A 13,897-nucleotide genomic window follows, 5' to 3' on the forward strand; every position below is an offset into this window, starting at 1 on the left:
AAAGACAGAATTTGATACCCTTCGAGAGGCAGGCTCTTGGCCAAGACTTTTCATTTTGTCTACAGTACACAGTGAGTAAAAGCAGATTAATGTGTGGACTTTGATTGGTCGTGATAGGTTAGTCGAGCAAACTACCCCACCAAGTACACAGTACATCCCACTTTTTAGCTAGATCTCGGTTCTCTGATCAAAAAGCTACCCCGCCAACATTCCATTCAGTTCATGAATATTTTCTCTCAGCTTCACTCATTTTGTTAATCACCACCCTGTTCTGGTCATAATTTCCAGGTCCTGTCTGCTCTCCTCGTCGTTCAGTGACCTGAAAACTGAATACCAGGGGAGAACCATGGATCAACCGTTCAGCAATGATGGTGCCGGAATGGCTCTGCTATCACACCATCCATCTCGCCGAAAGGTGTGGATGGGTAAAATTGGTGCTGTGCATGGTCGCATGCCTGGAATCAATAAGTTGCCGTTGAAAGTCTTGGGGACGATTGGGACGTTGGTGCTTGTTAATATTGTGGTTTGGGTGGGTGTTGGGGTTGTCTTGGTGAGTCTTACTTTACTTTTGAGTTGTTGATTCTGGTATACTTTCATGCTAGATGAGTGCTGACTTAGACAGGCGTATCATCCGTAAGCATTTTTTCATTTAAGAATGTGGATGTTGAAGCGTAGGCTGTGGGCTTCACGTCAGATAAATGAGGGTCATCATGTGCTTTGAACCTTTGATGCCGGCGGATTTCGAAGATTGGAAGAAATATGACATTGACTCGTGAAGTCGCAAGGTGAATGTAAGACTGATTGTGTGATGCTTTATACAGACAAATGACCGGCACAGCTGCGCTGGCATATAGTTTAGGATTACGGCACGCTCTGGATGCTGATCATATTGCTGTGAGTATTTTCAAATACATCTTCTAGCAGTGCCGAGCTGCTATGCTGACTTCAAACTCAGGCCATCGATCTCATGACACGACGTCTAATAGCAGACGGACAACGACCTACAACAGTCGGAACGTTCTTCTCACTCGGACACTCAACGTTTGTCTTCCCGTCCCTTTACCCTCTTTCCCTTACCTAGAGATGGACAATAGCTAAGCATCTTTAGAATCGTAATCATAACATCCATCGTCGTTGCAGCGACAGCAGCCGCCGTCTCAGACCGGTTCGGAAGCTTCAGTAAAGTCGGTGGCATAATCGGGACTTCAGTATCCGCTGCATTTCTCATAATTCTTAGTATTCTGAACATGTGGATCTTATGGAAGCTGTGCGTGCAGTTGGAGACTATCATTGAGAAGGGAGAAGAGAGGACACCTGATCCTTGGGATGGAGCAGGAGGTGGACCGCTGTTTAGGGTGTTTAAGAGGATGTTCAAGTTCATTGATAGGTGAGAGTGTAGCTTTACTTCTTGCTTTTGAAAGACAGAGTATCTATCATCTTGGGAATAGACACTGACGAAATTCTACAGGCCATGGAAGATGTATCCCCTCGGCGTCCTCTTCGGTCTCGGCTTCGATACCTCCTCAGAAGTTGCTCTCCTGGGTATAGCTTCCCTCCAAGGCGCATCAGGAACCTCCTTCTGGCTCATCCTCATCTTCCCAATCCTCTTCACAGCAGGCATGTGTCTCCTCGACACCACCGACGGCGCGCTCATGATGACGCTATACACTTCCACTGCTCTAGCTCGCGATCAAATCGCTATCTTGTACTACAGCATTGTGCTTACCTTGATCACTATCTCTGCTGCAATGGCTATTGGTGTTATTCAACTCCTCAGTCTGATTTTGAATGTGGCTGAGCCGACTGGGAGGTTTTGGGATGGTGTTGAGAAGGCAGGGGATAATTATGATATTATTGGGGCTGCTATATGTGGGAGTTTTGTTGTTGCTGGGGTGGGGAGTGTGGTGTTTTATGGGACTTTTAGGAAGGCGGTGGATAGGAGGATTAGGAGGAGGGAGGAGAGGGAAGCACAGGAAGGGGTTATGGTGGATGGAGATAGAGATGGAGATGCGGTTATCGTTGATGAGGGTGAGAGAAGGAGTGAAGCTGGACCGTTACCAGATAAAAGGGCGAGAGTTGAGGTTGAGGCAAGTGCTGGGCCTTCTGGTTGAGATGAGGTTGGTAAAGTAGGAGTTGCTATGAGATGATTGTTGACAGGAAGAATTTCCAAGAGTCTATTCACCTATCGATTGGAGGGGTTCATGAACGACTGGTAAACTAGACATATAGCCTATATAAAGATGCGAGGAACGGATGATATGGTAGACATATGGATTATTGAGGAAACAAACACGGGGCTTAGGGGAGGCGAGCCTCTATTCCTAAGCGAAACAAAAGATCAATTAACCTTCAGAACCATGGCTCCTGCCAACTTCCCATGGATGCATCCAAGTCTTGCACATGCAAGTAAATTACTCGCTAGACACTTACTACCACCATGATCTACGTGACTGCGTCTAAGCGCCCTTCCCGCGAGAACATCTCGGGGAGGTTCATGAGAGACAAGGTCATGTGCGCACCCCTCGACCCCACGACATCATCGCTGAGCAGTGCCAGCCACCCGAAACAGCGAAACAGCCCTGAAATGAAACGAATCAAGCGCCTGAGATCCTTCCAAGGTCAATTCCCTCCCTCCCTCACCAATTCAATTCCATACCGCGATCGCGATCACGACGGGTCAGTTCAATTCAGCGCATTTTTTTCAATTGAAAATAAATTTGCCTGCTCCCCTCACCGCTCTCCACATCCTGTCCTCGCTCCTCACCTAGGTCAAGACACCGAGTCATAATAAGGTTATCGTGGCGATAAGGCGAGGGGGTTAGTTGAACCTCCTCTTCCCGCCTTCCTTATCGATTAGTTATCGATTGCTTTATCGATTGCTATCCTTCCCTCCATGCTTCCTTCCTTGCCATGACTTGCACTTGCACTTGCACTTGCACTTGCCGGGGGGAAAGGCGTCGGGCGTCGATCACACGGGAGTGAGGGCACTTCTAGGGTTAGAGGAGACGCCATGAACCCTCCTTGCATTTCCACATCCACACCCACACGTACAGTAGTACTGTAGTAGAGTAGGTAGGTACTTCTTGGACCTTCACCTACCTTGACCGCCGGGATGATGATGAGCGTGAGCGTGCGAGGTGCGGGCGGCGCATGATGGGTGTGTCTTTTGGGGGGAAAGTTTATTGTGAGGGCAGGGCAGGCAATTCGGGACATTCGGAGATCGGATGATGATGTTGATGATGGGCGGCAGTGTTGGGGATGGATGGCTTGCAGTTTTTGATTCAATTGAATTGATTTGAGTAGAAGTGAATTGAATTATGTCGTGTACTGCGCTTCCCTTCTTAGATGGAGGGGTAATTGAATTGGAAATGGAAGGTGCGGATCTCGCCTGAGGGGATTATGGATCATGGAGGGGTCAATTGCCCTCCCTGCTTGCGAGTGGAGATACCTACAGATGGAGCAGAAGATGGAGGGTATACTGAGACAAGAAGCGTGGCATTCGCGATGGCATGTGAAAATGGGATCACCATCCCACATCCATGATCTGATCTGATCACCAGGATCCATCTCTCTCTCCCTCGACTCGACTCCTACAGTAGGAGTGCGCCATGTGACCTCCCGCTTGCAACCTCCAATGGATCTTTTAGGTCGAGTCTCGACTTTACCTTACCTTACTTACCTGCCTGCCTGCCTGCCTGCCTGTCTGACCGCGCTGATGAAATTGCCCAGATGATCGGTTGCACGAGATAGGTGGTCGGGCTTGATTGCTTGATGAGGCGAGAGGGTGTGAGAGGGAGGAGGAGGAGGAGGAGAAGGAAGAGGGAGAGAGGGACTATTGATTCTGGAGCCGAGGAATTGTGAATGGAATGCAATGCAATGCAGTGGATTGCGCCGGGAGGGCTGGGATGGGATGGGATGTTTGTGTAACATAATAATGCGATGTTTTCATCCGAAGCCAGCCAGGTCAGAAAAGCCAAAATGCCAAAAGCCAAAAGCCAAAAGCCCAAAGCTAGAATCGGGAGATGAAAGGGGGTGGAAGGAACAACTGCTCGTCATGTCAATTCCTTGCTCGAGTGCGTACATCGCATTGCGTTGCGATGCAATGCAATTGGTGAGTTTACTTTTCCTGGTCTCTGTATCCCCAATGGCTGGCCAGAGTAGGTACAGCGGTACCTCGACGTGGCGAGCGTGAGCCTGAGCGCGAGCGCGATACGGTATGATACCCAAGGCAAAGGTAGGTACGTGTTGCATGAAGGTAATTACGTGGTTTGTGCCTTGAAATGTAATGCAATGCAATGCAATGGAATGAAACAAACGTCAACGTCAACGTCAACTCAAAAAAAGAAAATCAAAATCAAAATCAAAATCAAAATCAAAATCAAAATCAAAATCAAATCCCAACTCAATTGCTTTTTTTGCCTTTTTGTTCTGATCCTTCGGAGAACTGGAAAGTTTATTGAGTACTGATGACGACAGAATTGAGTTTTTATTTTTTGTTTTGGTTTGGGGGAGAGGGAAAGCTAGACACGTGGATGTCTTGATACTGATACTTGGAGGTAGGTACGCCGTAGGAAGGGAACCACGTTGATGAGGTCAATTGGGATGGATTGATTGATGATGGGGATGGGGATGGGAGCCTTGCCTTCTGTTGTAATCGCTTCGGATGCTGACGTTGGGACAGCCTGGAGAGTTTTCAAGGCTGGCTTGGCTGCAATTGGATCTCTGGATTTGGATGCGGTGGGTAGCCTGGAATGTGAACAATCGATCCGATCCATCTGATTGATTGAAATACGGCCCCCAACCTTCTTGAGTTATCGAATTGTTAAGCAGGGACGTCTAGAATGTTTGCGGAGGTTGAGGCCTAAGGGTGAAGACAGGGGTATGGTAAAACCGTATGTTCTTTCGTACAACATGGTATTAAATGCCCCAGACGCCATTTGCTATGCCTTTTCTTTCCATGCTATGCTATATCCCATCATTTCATGCCTCCGAAATCCAATTTTCGGGCTACTTTCGGCCCTCTATCATTATCTACTACTCCAGGTCTTCTCTTCAGATCCTCGCCTAGCTTCTCCTCACTAGAACTCCCTTGTTTCTTCGGTAGATCTTCATTCCTAGTTGGTTTGGGGTCTGCTGCCCACCATTTGTGTTCTAGTGCTTCCCGACCTGTGATCCGCTTCCTCGGATCCAGGATCAACATCTTCATCAGTAGATCGACACCTTCGTGTCCTGCTGTCCCAAAGGTAGCCAGGTAGTGATCCCGTCCTCGAATTGGGTTCGGTGGGTCTGGAACGGTGTACTCGGGAAGCTTGGATACACCGGGCCAGTTCTCTTCTGTAGGTGTGCCGATGGCTTGACAGATCAGGTTGACTTGCCCGATCTCTGTGTCGCCGGCTATATATGGCATTCTGATGACCAGTTCTGCGAATACTAGACCGACGGACCAGATATCTACTGCCCCAGAGTAATGTCTAGCTCCGAAGAGGAGCTCTGGAGGTCTGTACCAGCGTGTAATGACGTTTGAAGTCATGATTCGGTAAGGATCTGAAAACGATCGCGCCAGACCGAAATCTCCTAGCTTGACCTCGCCGTCTGCGGCAATGAGCAAATTGTTCGGCTTGATATCCCGGTGAAGCACGAAATTCTCATGGCAGAACCAGACGGCTCTGGTTAGCATGCCCATCCAAGCCTTGATATCTGCCGCGCCGTAGCGCACGCCCTCTGTATCCTTGATCAACATCTCTAGATCGCCCAAGGGCAGGAATTCGAGGACGAGGTTGAGGTTCTGGTCTTTGGAGGAGAAGACGGAGAGCAGGGAGATGATGTTGGGGTGGGAGAGTTCTTGGAGGTGCTTGAGTTCGCGGATGGCGTCTGGGGCCATGCCTTCGGTGTATTCTTTTTGGATCTTGATCTTCTTGATGGCGACGAGCTTGGTGGGATCGGTGCGGAGGTGGCCAAGGTAGACATTGGCGTATGTACCTTCTCCGAGTTTCCTGCCTGGGCAATGGTCAGTATAACTATACAGAGCAAGGAAATAGAGGGCAAAGAACCTTTAACATATTTCTGCTTCTCTTCCTCGTTCATCTGCTCTGCTAGATCGTGGCCGCCGTTACTGGCCTGCATAGCTTCTGGTGTTGCTCCATTCGAGGCTGCATTGCTCGACAGCTTTGATTTGCTCGAATTGGCTTTGTCTGCATCCCCAGGGACTACCAGAGGTGAGTTCGCCATTGTCAACACCTCAGGAGATCAAAGGTTGCGATTGTGGACCGAATTGGACCTAGACATCCCTTTGTGGCAGTCTGGTTGTTGTTGGTAAGGGTCTTTCCATCCCGCGATTCGCGGTGTGGGGAGACGCGCGAGGTCAATTGCGGTGGTCAATTCAACATAGCGGCACAGGATGGCCAGATAATGTTCAGCGCCGGATTTGATGCTTCAATTGACTGTGGATGAAAATGGTTGAGTTGATTGGATACATAGAATAAAACTTGGAGACTTACTGGATGAATTGCATTCCAATATCAAAATAGATTCACCCCTCCTTCACACGACCGTGAATGCAGAGTGAAGTGTGAACAATCAATCATGCTCCGCTGCTATGCGCCGCCCTGATTGCCCCTCCGAGGCCTCCTTGCGGCGAGACGCATTGTTGGGCTGGCTGGGCTTCGGACTTTAGATCAGGCTTCACCGATGGGCACATTTATACCCGAAGTAGACTAGCCGCAAACTAAAATATCTGTAATCCTCTCTTCTCGCACTTGGTTGGAGAAGAGTGACTCATACCACACAACTTGACCTCCGCAACGACGTCGTTCTGGTTGCGCAAGCACGGAGGAAGAGAGGGGGAGGCGAGGCTGCACAGGCTGAGAACAGAAGCCAGATGAGATGGGATGGGATGTGCCTCTCGGGAGATGTTTGTGCTACGTTTGTGCGCCCTCCTCTTTCCAGTCCTCTCGGCCAATCCAGAGACGTCTCAAGGTGCGAGGTCCCCCCCCAACTCACTCCCATCTCATCTCATCCCCCATCTACCATCCCCAATACTCTCAATTGCCCCAATTGCATCGCGCAATTCTCCTTCTCGCTGGTCAATGCATTGCTGCCAGTGCCAGTGGACAGGGCCAATGCCAATGCCTGAGCTGAGCGGCCCCCTTTTCCTTGCCTCCAGTACAATCCAGCCAGCACATATATTCGGCGGTGGCATCTATTGCTTCATGCCCAATGCCAGCCTGCGCTACCATTGGCCAATTCTATCCCCTCCGCCTCTCACTTCCCTCCATATTCTTTCTCGTACATTCCAATCCCTGCCCTGTTTGCTCCATTACGCGTTGCTGGCTATTCGCGCGCCCCTTCAAAACACCGCTCAGCACAGCACAGCCGCCCTCGAACAAAGAGGATTCGATCCGGGACTCTATCCAGCCAACCAGCAGGAACCAGCACCAACAGGCATACGCCAACTAACCGCTGCCTACGCTCCAGCCAGAAGCAAAGAGGACCGGAACCAGCAGCTTCACATTGGGCCACCGATATCCGTCATCGACGGTCAGACTGACTCAAGGCAGGCCGCCTCTCTTGCTACTCAATTGCGAGCCTGCCTACTCTTTCGATGGGAGCCGTTCGAGCAACATCAGGTAAGTCAAGGACCACATGGAACAGAAAGGTGGGCTGCATTTACTTGGTCATACGGCGGCTTATATCACGAGGAGTCATTCACCACACACACTTCCTCCCACATGAGGCAAGGCGGCCAGGTCAGGCAAGGCCAAAGTCATCAGGTACCAGTGGTATTCCAGACTACCAGGCCCAGGCAGACCACACGACCCTTACCCCTCCACACAGTCACTCCTGCGCTGGCTACCTCCACATCCGCATCCACATCCCACCACTACGCCTTACCCTACTTCACTCACTCACCTGCCTGCTGCCACCAGCGGCCATCAGCGCCAGCCTATTTATTCCTACTCCCTCTCGCACTCTTCTTGTTTCTCACTCTCCTCCCTCATCTTACTTCACTTCGAAACGGCTCTCCGCATTCCTTTCACCATTGTCTCGCTACTTTCTTTCAACCAATTCACTCGACACTGCTAGCCTTCGTGCGCATTGACAGGAGGCCGGAAACCACAAAGAACCGATCGGTCTGACAACTCAGCTGACCTGCCCTCATCAATCCTCCTAACTCTACGCGCAACTCAACTTATCTACAGAGTTCCCCAGACCCCATCTGACATTGAACCTTCGGCGGACTTAAGAGCACCTCAATTCCGCAACATAGTCCGAGAGTTGCCACAACTAGCCAAAGGCATCTGGGGCGGCGCATTCAAACGAGACATGGATGACAAAACAACTTCGAGCGGCCTGCACTCTTCCACCTCCTTCGATGACTCCTACGCAACAACTACACAATCACCAATTCAGCCATTGACTACCTCCCCAACATATAATTCGAAATCCCCTCAGCCATTTCTCCCAAGCATCAATCGAATCGTCAACATGGAGAATAAGGGACCTTTCGACGCAAGAACCACCATGCTCTCGCCACCCGAGCAAACACTACAAGAGAGTTTCTCTTCGTCGTCCTCAGGACCATCAATGGACATCAACATGAAGACAGTCAACTCCGACCAAACAGGCAGAGGTGTCGCTCCCCTCTCGCCACCCATCTCTCCAGAATCGAAGTTGGTTAATCCCGAAGATTCACCTCCCAGAGTCGTTCGAGACATGATCCTCTTCCCACAACCAGACAACAGCCCTACTCAACCTCCTCTCTTCGTTGATCACGAACGCTCTCGCATGGTGAACGAATATGTCCAGGCTAGGGAACCAAGCGTCTTCAGAGAGGTCTCACCACCTCGCCACGATGAATATGAGTTGATCTTGGAGTTCAAGTCACAGGTTGCACAAGCATACAATGCCAATCGAAAGCAGTGGGCTCAACGGGAGATCGCCCAATTGAGAGAGGATAACATGCTGAAGCTGGGAGGTAGACGATATACTACAATTGCACCTGCGCATGCCGGCGGTGTACGACAAGTCAGACCAAACATCAAGCCCGTCAAGTCAGGAAACAGCGTCAGAGTGACGAAGCCTCAACGACCACCAAAGGTGCCCCAAGGATATCGTGGCTCGACACCTGACACGGCAAAGAGAGTTGCTCGAGAAGACAAGGATTTCAGTGCTCTGCCCGACTACTGCCCACCTCTCTCCACTCTTCCTAGCAAAGCCAATTCTCTCAAGGTCGATTGGAAAGGTGCTCCCATTGACCTCAGATCCGATCCTCATGCCCACCTTCTCCACCCAGACGAGGTTCACCTTGCTGCCAACCTCCGTCTCGACTGTGCCACGTATTTGACCTCGAAGCGCCGAATCTTCATCAAGAGAATTGAGGCTTTCAAGATCAAGAAGGAGTTCAGAAAGACCGACGCCCAGCAGGCATGCAAGATTGACGTCAACAAGGCTAGCAAACTTTGGTCTGCTTTCGACAAAGTCGGTTGGCTCGACAAGAAGTACATCGCCCAGTATGTCTGAACGGCTCGACTCTTGCTGGTCATCGAGCAAGCGACATATGATTTATGACTGTTTTCTTCATATACTTACTGCATTGCGACGGTTATTCGCATCTGGGGTTGACGTTTCATTCAACCTGAATCCGGACATGACACTTTTCATTTGTCACCATGCCTGGATCGGATATGGGATTGGGACTGGGATTATGGTATGGCACTACCTATAAGGATATGTCACTGTGGCAGGGATTACACCACATACATACATGATCAATCATGTTTGCGTTGCTTTTACATTTGCATTGGGCCGATAGCTTGATACCCAGAGCCCGCCCAGCTCCACCACCTTCTCTTCCCTGCTTTTGCAACGAGTTTAGGCACAGGGAACGTTGTTTGCTTTCTGATATCTTAGGATAACATCATTGGATTCACTATTCTCTACACGTCCATGCTATTCTTTTTCTTTGTCGATGGATGGTCGCCTGCATTTCTGGATGGTTTCTACACGGATTGGGTTACGTTTGGCGTTGATGCTTACTTGCCCCCTTTGATCGTTAGTTGGCCTGGTATTTGGGATGGATTTGGATGGATTTGGAATAGGGGCGGCTCGGGTATGCATGGCATGGATACGGGCATACATACATAGCATCGGTTGACAGACAAACCCCGCATATGCAGGTGCATACAGAATGGGCATGGGCCTTGGGATTTTTCGATGTATCTTGGTTACTTCGATGGACTTTAGATTAGTTTGCGAGATCCTACAACACATACATACACCCCCTATTTTAATTAGTCTTCTTCTGCTCGTGAACGTCGCACTGTGACCCCTAAGTGAGATTGTGCGAGAGATTGGGATCTTACGGTCCTGCGGTACGTGATTGCTTACATGAGATGATATCATGCTTCTTTCTATTTCTGGCCCAGTCCGAGCCAGCGAACACCACGACGCTCATGTAAGGCAATTAATACCAAATACTCGGAGACAGTCTTGCTTCCTATCTGCTCATCTTTCGAAGATGTTCAGTAACGAAATATGTGGCCGGGTTCCCAAAGCTCGGACTCAAATTCTCATAGATCCCAGGATTTTCAGATTTTAATTGGGCTGAGTCCTAATACGATCCGTCGCTACTGTATTGAAGCACTACTTGGAGATAGCGATCTGATGTGGTTTATATAGTCGTTTCTACCAATGTCGGTGTTGTACAACAGGTTTGCTTGACGAAAATATGCAGGACGTTGTTGAATTGAAGTATCCTTTATCGCTGTCAATCAGTGCCTCCAATACTTACGGACTAGAAAGATCATGTCACTTCCAAGCACGATTAATTAAACTGAGGCGATAGAAGGCTTACACGAAATATGGCATGGTACCTTGCATGGACTTGAGAGGAATGAGCGATCTTCATAATTTTCTATTCTTTACTTGGGACTCAAGATCTAGGTAAGATTTATTCTCAGAAATGGAAGTGTGAAGACAGGAATCGTTTTGTCTGAAGCTCCAACTTTGGTCCTCAGTCTCTTGACGCATTCTGTGTTAAAGCTCCATTACAATCGAAGCACTGTCTAGGAATTACTCCACCATCGACCAGCGAAAAGAGAAGTGGACGTCCCGGGGCCAGCACCAAGCAAAATTCTCATGCCCCCCCGTTCTCTGATCAGATTACGTCTTTTGGAACCCCACTTACCTCAGTTTCCACCAACCACTGTTCCGAGTCGAAGCCAAGGGATCGCTCGATCTGATTAGATGTAGATAAAAAACTTCGGCGGATCAGATAACCTAATTTGAGTTCCTTAGCGCGGGGTCTCGTTCTTTATCCCAGCAATTTTCACTCGGGACTCCACTATTGATGCTCGTTGAGCACCTCGTATGTGTTTTATTGGCTCGGGCTTGCAGGGGAGGTTCGGGAAGGTGGATGAAGATTGGAGGACTGGAAGAAAGCATGGCTACTGAATACTTCTTACCCACTCTCACACCATTCTCCCGGTCTCGGTCAAGCTAGGAGCTTGCTTTTCGTGCCGAGGACTTTTATATGATGTTCTTCTTCCTCTCGTCTTCCGATCTGGCCTGTTCTACTTCTCTGTTTTCACCTCGTATCCTTCTGCTCTAGGTCAAGAGGTCACAGGCTTAAACCATCACAATGACTTCCCAACCAACATACCCGCTTGTTAAGCTCCCTCATCCATTCCTAACAAGCTACCGCATCACTACTACCAACTCATCACCAACTACTCTCTCCCTAACCCTCGACTCTCAGCCCACCAACGGCCAAACACCTCCAGAACCTCTTCATAATGCCAACCTAAGCTTCCTCCCAATCACGTCCCGCCCATCAACTTCCGTCCCTCCAGCATCAGACAATAGTCTCTGGGCTCGAGCCTACCGAAGCCCAAGCACGACATTCTCCTGGACAGAAATCTCCCCTCCATCCCTAGGACAAATCTGGAACCTGATCCACGCTCTCTACCTCTCCTCCCCAACAAACGAGTACTTCCGTCTCTCCCTCGCAGGACAAGGCAGAGAGACACTCCGTACCGAACTCCTCGTCACCGGGCTAGGAATTGCACATCCACAGCCATGGACCGGGAAAGTGATTGATACCGCCTTCGCCCCAACTCCTGATTCCAAAGACGAGATCCTAATCCTCAGAAGCGCATTCTGGCAAGGCGCCGCCTCCCCCTTCGGCCCCCGTCCCATCTGGGCCCTCGGCTCAGGAACGTCCGGCCCCCTCCGCAACCCCATCGCCTCCTATCCACTGATGCCAGAAACCTACACGCAAACGATGAAATTCCCCCTCGAGCCCATCTACGCGCGCCACCCGATCCGTCGGCCCAAACCGCACCCCGGGTCGATCTGCTACAGTCGGTATATCCCCGAGCTGGACGAGCACTTCTCGCTGGAGGTGGTGGATTGGAGGGATGGGGAGCATTTGGGGCTGTTTAATAGGTGGCAGAATGATCCGAGGGTGGCGGCGGGGTGGAATGAGATGGGGACGCTGGATGAGCATAGGGGGTATTTGAGGAGGTTGGGGGACGATCCGCATGTGCTGTGTTTGTTTGGGAGGTTTGAGGGGAGGAGGTTTGCGTATTTTGAGTTGTATTGGGCGACGGTATGTTTACTTACTGCCTTTCTTTCTCGCTTCGCTTCCTTTTCCGTTCCTCTTCCTCTTTCTCTTCACATACTCACTTCCAATGCTTGTCATGTTCTGGCTGAGGTGGACTTCGAGATTGAGAGTTGCTTGTAAGAAGTGGTAGAAAGATGCATTGACTGACATATTCCCTTCTTCCACCCCAACAGGAAGACCACTACGGCGCACACTACGCCTCCTCCCCCTACGACCGCGGCCGCCACTCCCTAGTAGGCGACTCCACCTTCCGGGGCTCCAAGCGCGTCAGCGCCTGGTACAGCAGCTGCATCCACTACTGCTTCCTGGACGACCCTCGAACAGCCAACGTTGTCGGCGAGCCGAAAGCCACGGGAGGCACGATCCTCAGCTATGAGAATAGTCAGGGCTTGACCATTGGTAAGTATGTGGATCTGGGACATAAGAGGAGTGTGCATAGTGTTTGCAGCAGGGAGAAGTGGTTTCAGCTTTGTCCGGTTTGGTGGGATGGGAGGGAGAAGCCGCTGGAGAGTGCGGATAGGGCGGCTTGGAATGCGAAGTTGTAGGTGGGATTGGAGGCGAGAGGTGGATGAGGGGAGAGGATGAGGTGTGAGGGGGAGGGTTATAGAAGGTTTTGGGGTGGATGTATGTGTTTTTTGAGTATTGGTTTTTGAGAATGAACTTTGATAGAAATCTAAAATGAAAGGACACACTTCGACGATTCTCTGGTGTATCTCCCAGAAGTAGATATCTTAGAGTGTGGAGGATAACGGGCTGAAACGGAAAGAAGTGTTACATGAGAGTATGGATTAACAGATGTCTGATAAGAAGGAAAATGGAAAGAGAATTGGATTGATAATGGACTTGATAAGCGAGACATAGCAAGTGAGTCTGTCAACAACGAAGTTTCAGCCCTGCTAGCTATCACTAGATGTGCTTTGCTGAGAATTGATGATGGCAAAAATAATAGAATATCAAAGAGAAGGAATACTCTGAAATCAGAGCCATGAGATAGTCCTTAGGGTTGGATCACTTCTAGGGATCAATTTCCGGCCCCGAGAAGTGTTTATAGAATAATAAGACGAAAAGGAAAATAGTTAAATTGAGAGAATACAAGAATCTGCTTTGAGGCTTTTAACAATATCAAACTTGGATGCCTTGTTGAGCCTTTGGCGTGGCCCAGGATACACAAGTGACTTGCTTGTCAAACTCCCCTACATACATCCCGTACCGGGAGGGATACCTCGCCAGAAGCAGTACCCAGTACTGTGACAATATCCAAGGAGTGTTTTCCAG

General features: G+C 49.7%; 4 protein-coding genes across 4 annotated transcripts; 3 read left to right on the forward strand and 1 right to left on the reverse strand.

Annotated features, from left to right (window-relative positions):
- Positions 1-346: 346 nt before the first annotated feature.
- Positions 347-2,111, forward strand: ONS95_009800 (uncharacterized protein; the record flags this gene model as incomplete). Its single annotated transcript, XM_058503359.1, has 8 exons — positions 347-550; positions 623-633; positions 676-712; positions 779-791; positions 839-894; positions 956-1,041; positions 1,109-1,387; positions 1,469-2,111. The coding sequence occupies 8 exons, from the start codon at positions 347-349 to the stop codon at positions 2,109-2,111; spliced, it is 1,329 nt and encodes a 442-aa protein (XP_058360071.1).
- A 2,864-nt stretch (positions 2,112-4,975) lies between these two features.
- Positions 4,976-6,228, reverse strand: KIN28 (TFIIH complex serine/threonine-protein kinase subunit kin28; the record flags this gene model as incomplete). Its single annotated transcript, XM_058503360.1, has 2 exons — positions 4,976-5,997; positions 6,051-6,228. The coding sequence occupies 2 exons, from the start codon at positions 6,226-6,228 to the stop codon at positions 4,976-4,978; spliced, it is 1,200 nt and encodes a 399-aa protein (XP_058360072.1).
- A 1,372-nt stretch (positions 6,229-7,600) lies between these two features.
- Positions 7,601-9,519, forward strand: ONS95_009802 (uncharacterized protein; the record flags this gene model as incomplete). Its single annotated transcript, XM_058503361.1, has 2 exons — positions 7,601-7,654; positions 8,209-9,519. 2 exons carry the CDS (start codon positions 7,601-7,603, stop codon positions 9,517-9,519), a joined length of 1,365 nt encoding a protein of 454 aa, XP_058360073.1.
- Positions 9,520-11,638: 2,119 nt separating this feature from the next.
- On the forward strand, positions 11,639-13,167 carry ONS95_009803 (uncharacterized protein; the record flags this gene model as incomplete). Its single annotated transcript, XM_058503362.1, has 2 exons — positions 11,639-12,607; positions 12,796-13,167. 2 exons carry the CDS (start codon positions 11,639-11,641, stop codon positions 13,165-13,167), a joined length of 1,341 nt encoding a protein of 446 aa, XP_058360074.1.
- Positions 13,168-13,897: the final 730 nt, after the last annotated feature.

The sequence above is a fragment of the Cadophora gregata genome (assembly GCF_030347475.1).
Source record: "Cadophora gregata isolate MNR1 chromosome Unknown scaffold_4, whole genome shotgun sequence".
NCBI classification, from domain to species: Eukaryota; Fungi; Ascomycota; class Leotiomycetes; order Helotiales; family Ploettnerulaceae; genus Cadophora; species Cadophora gregata.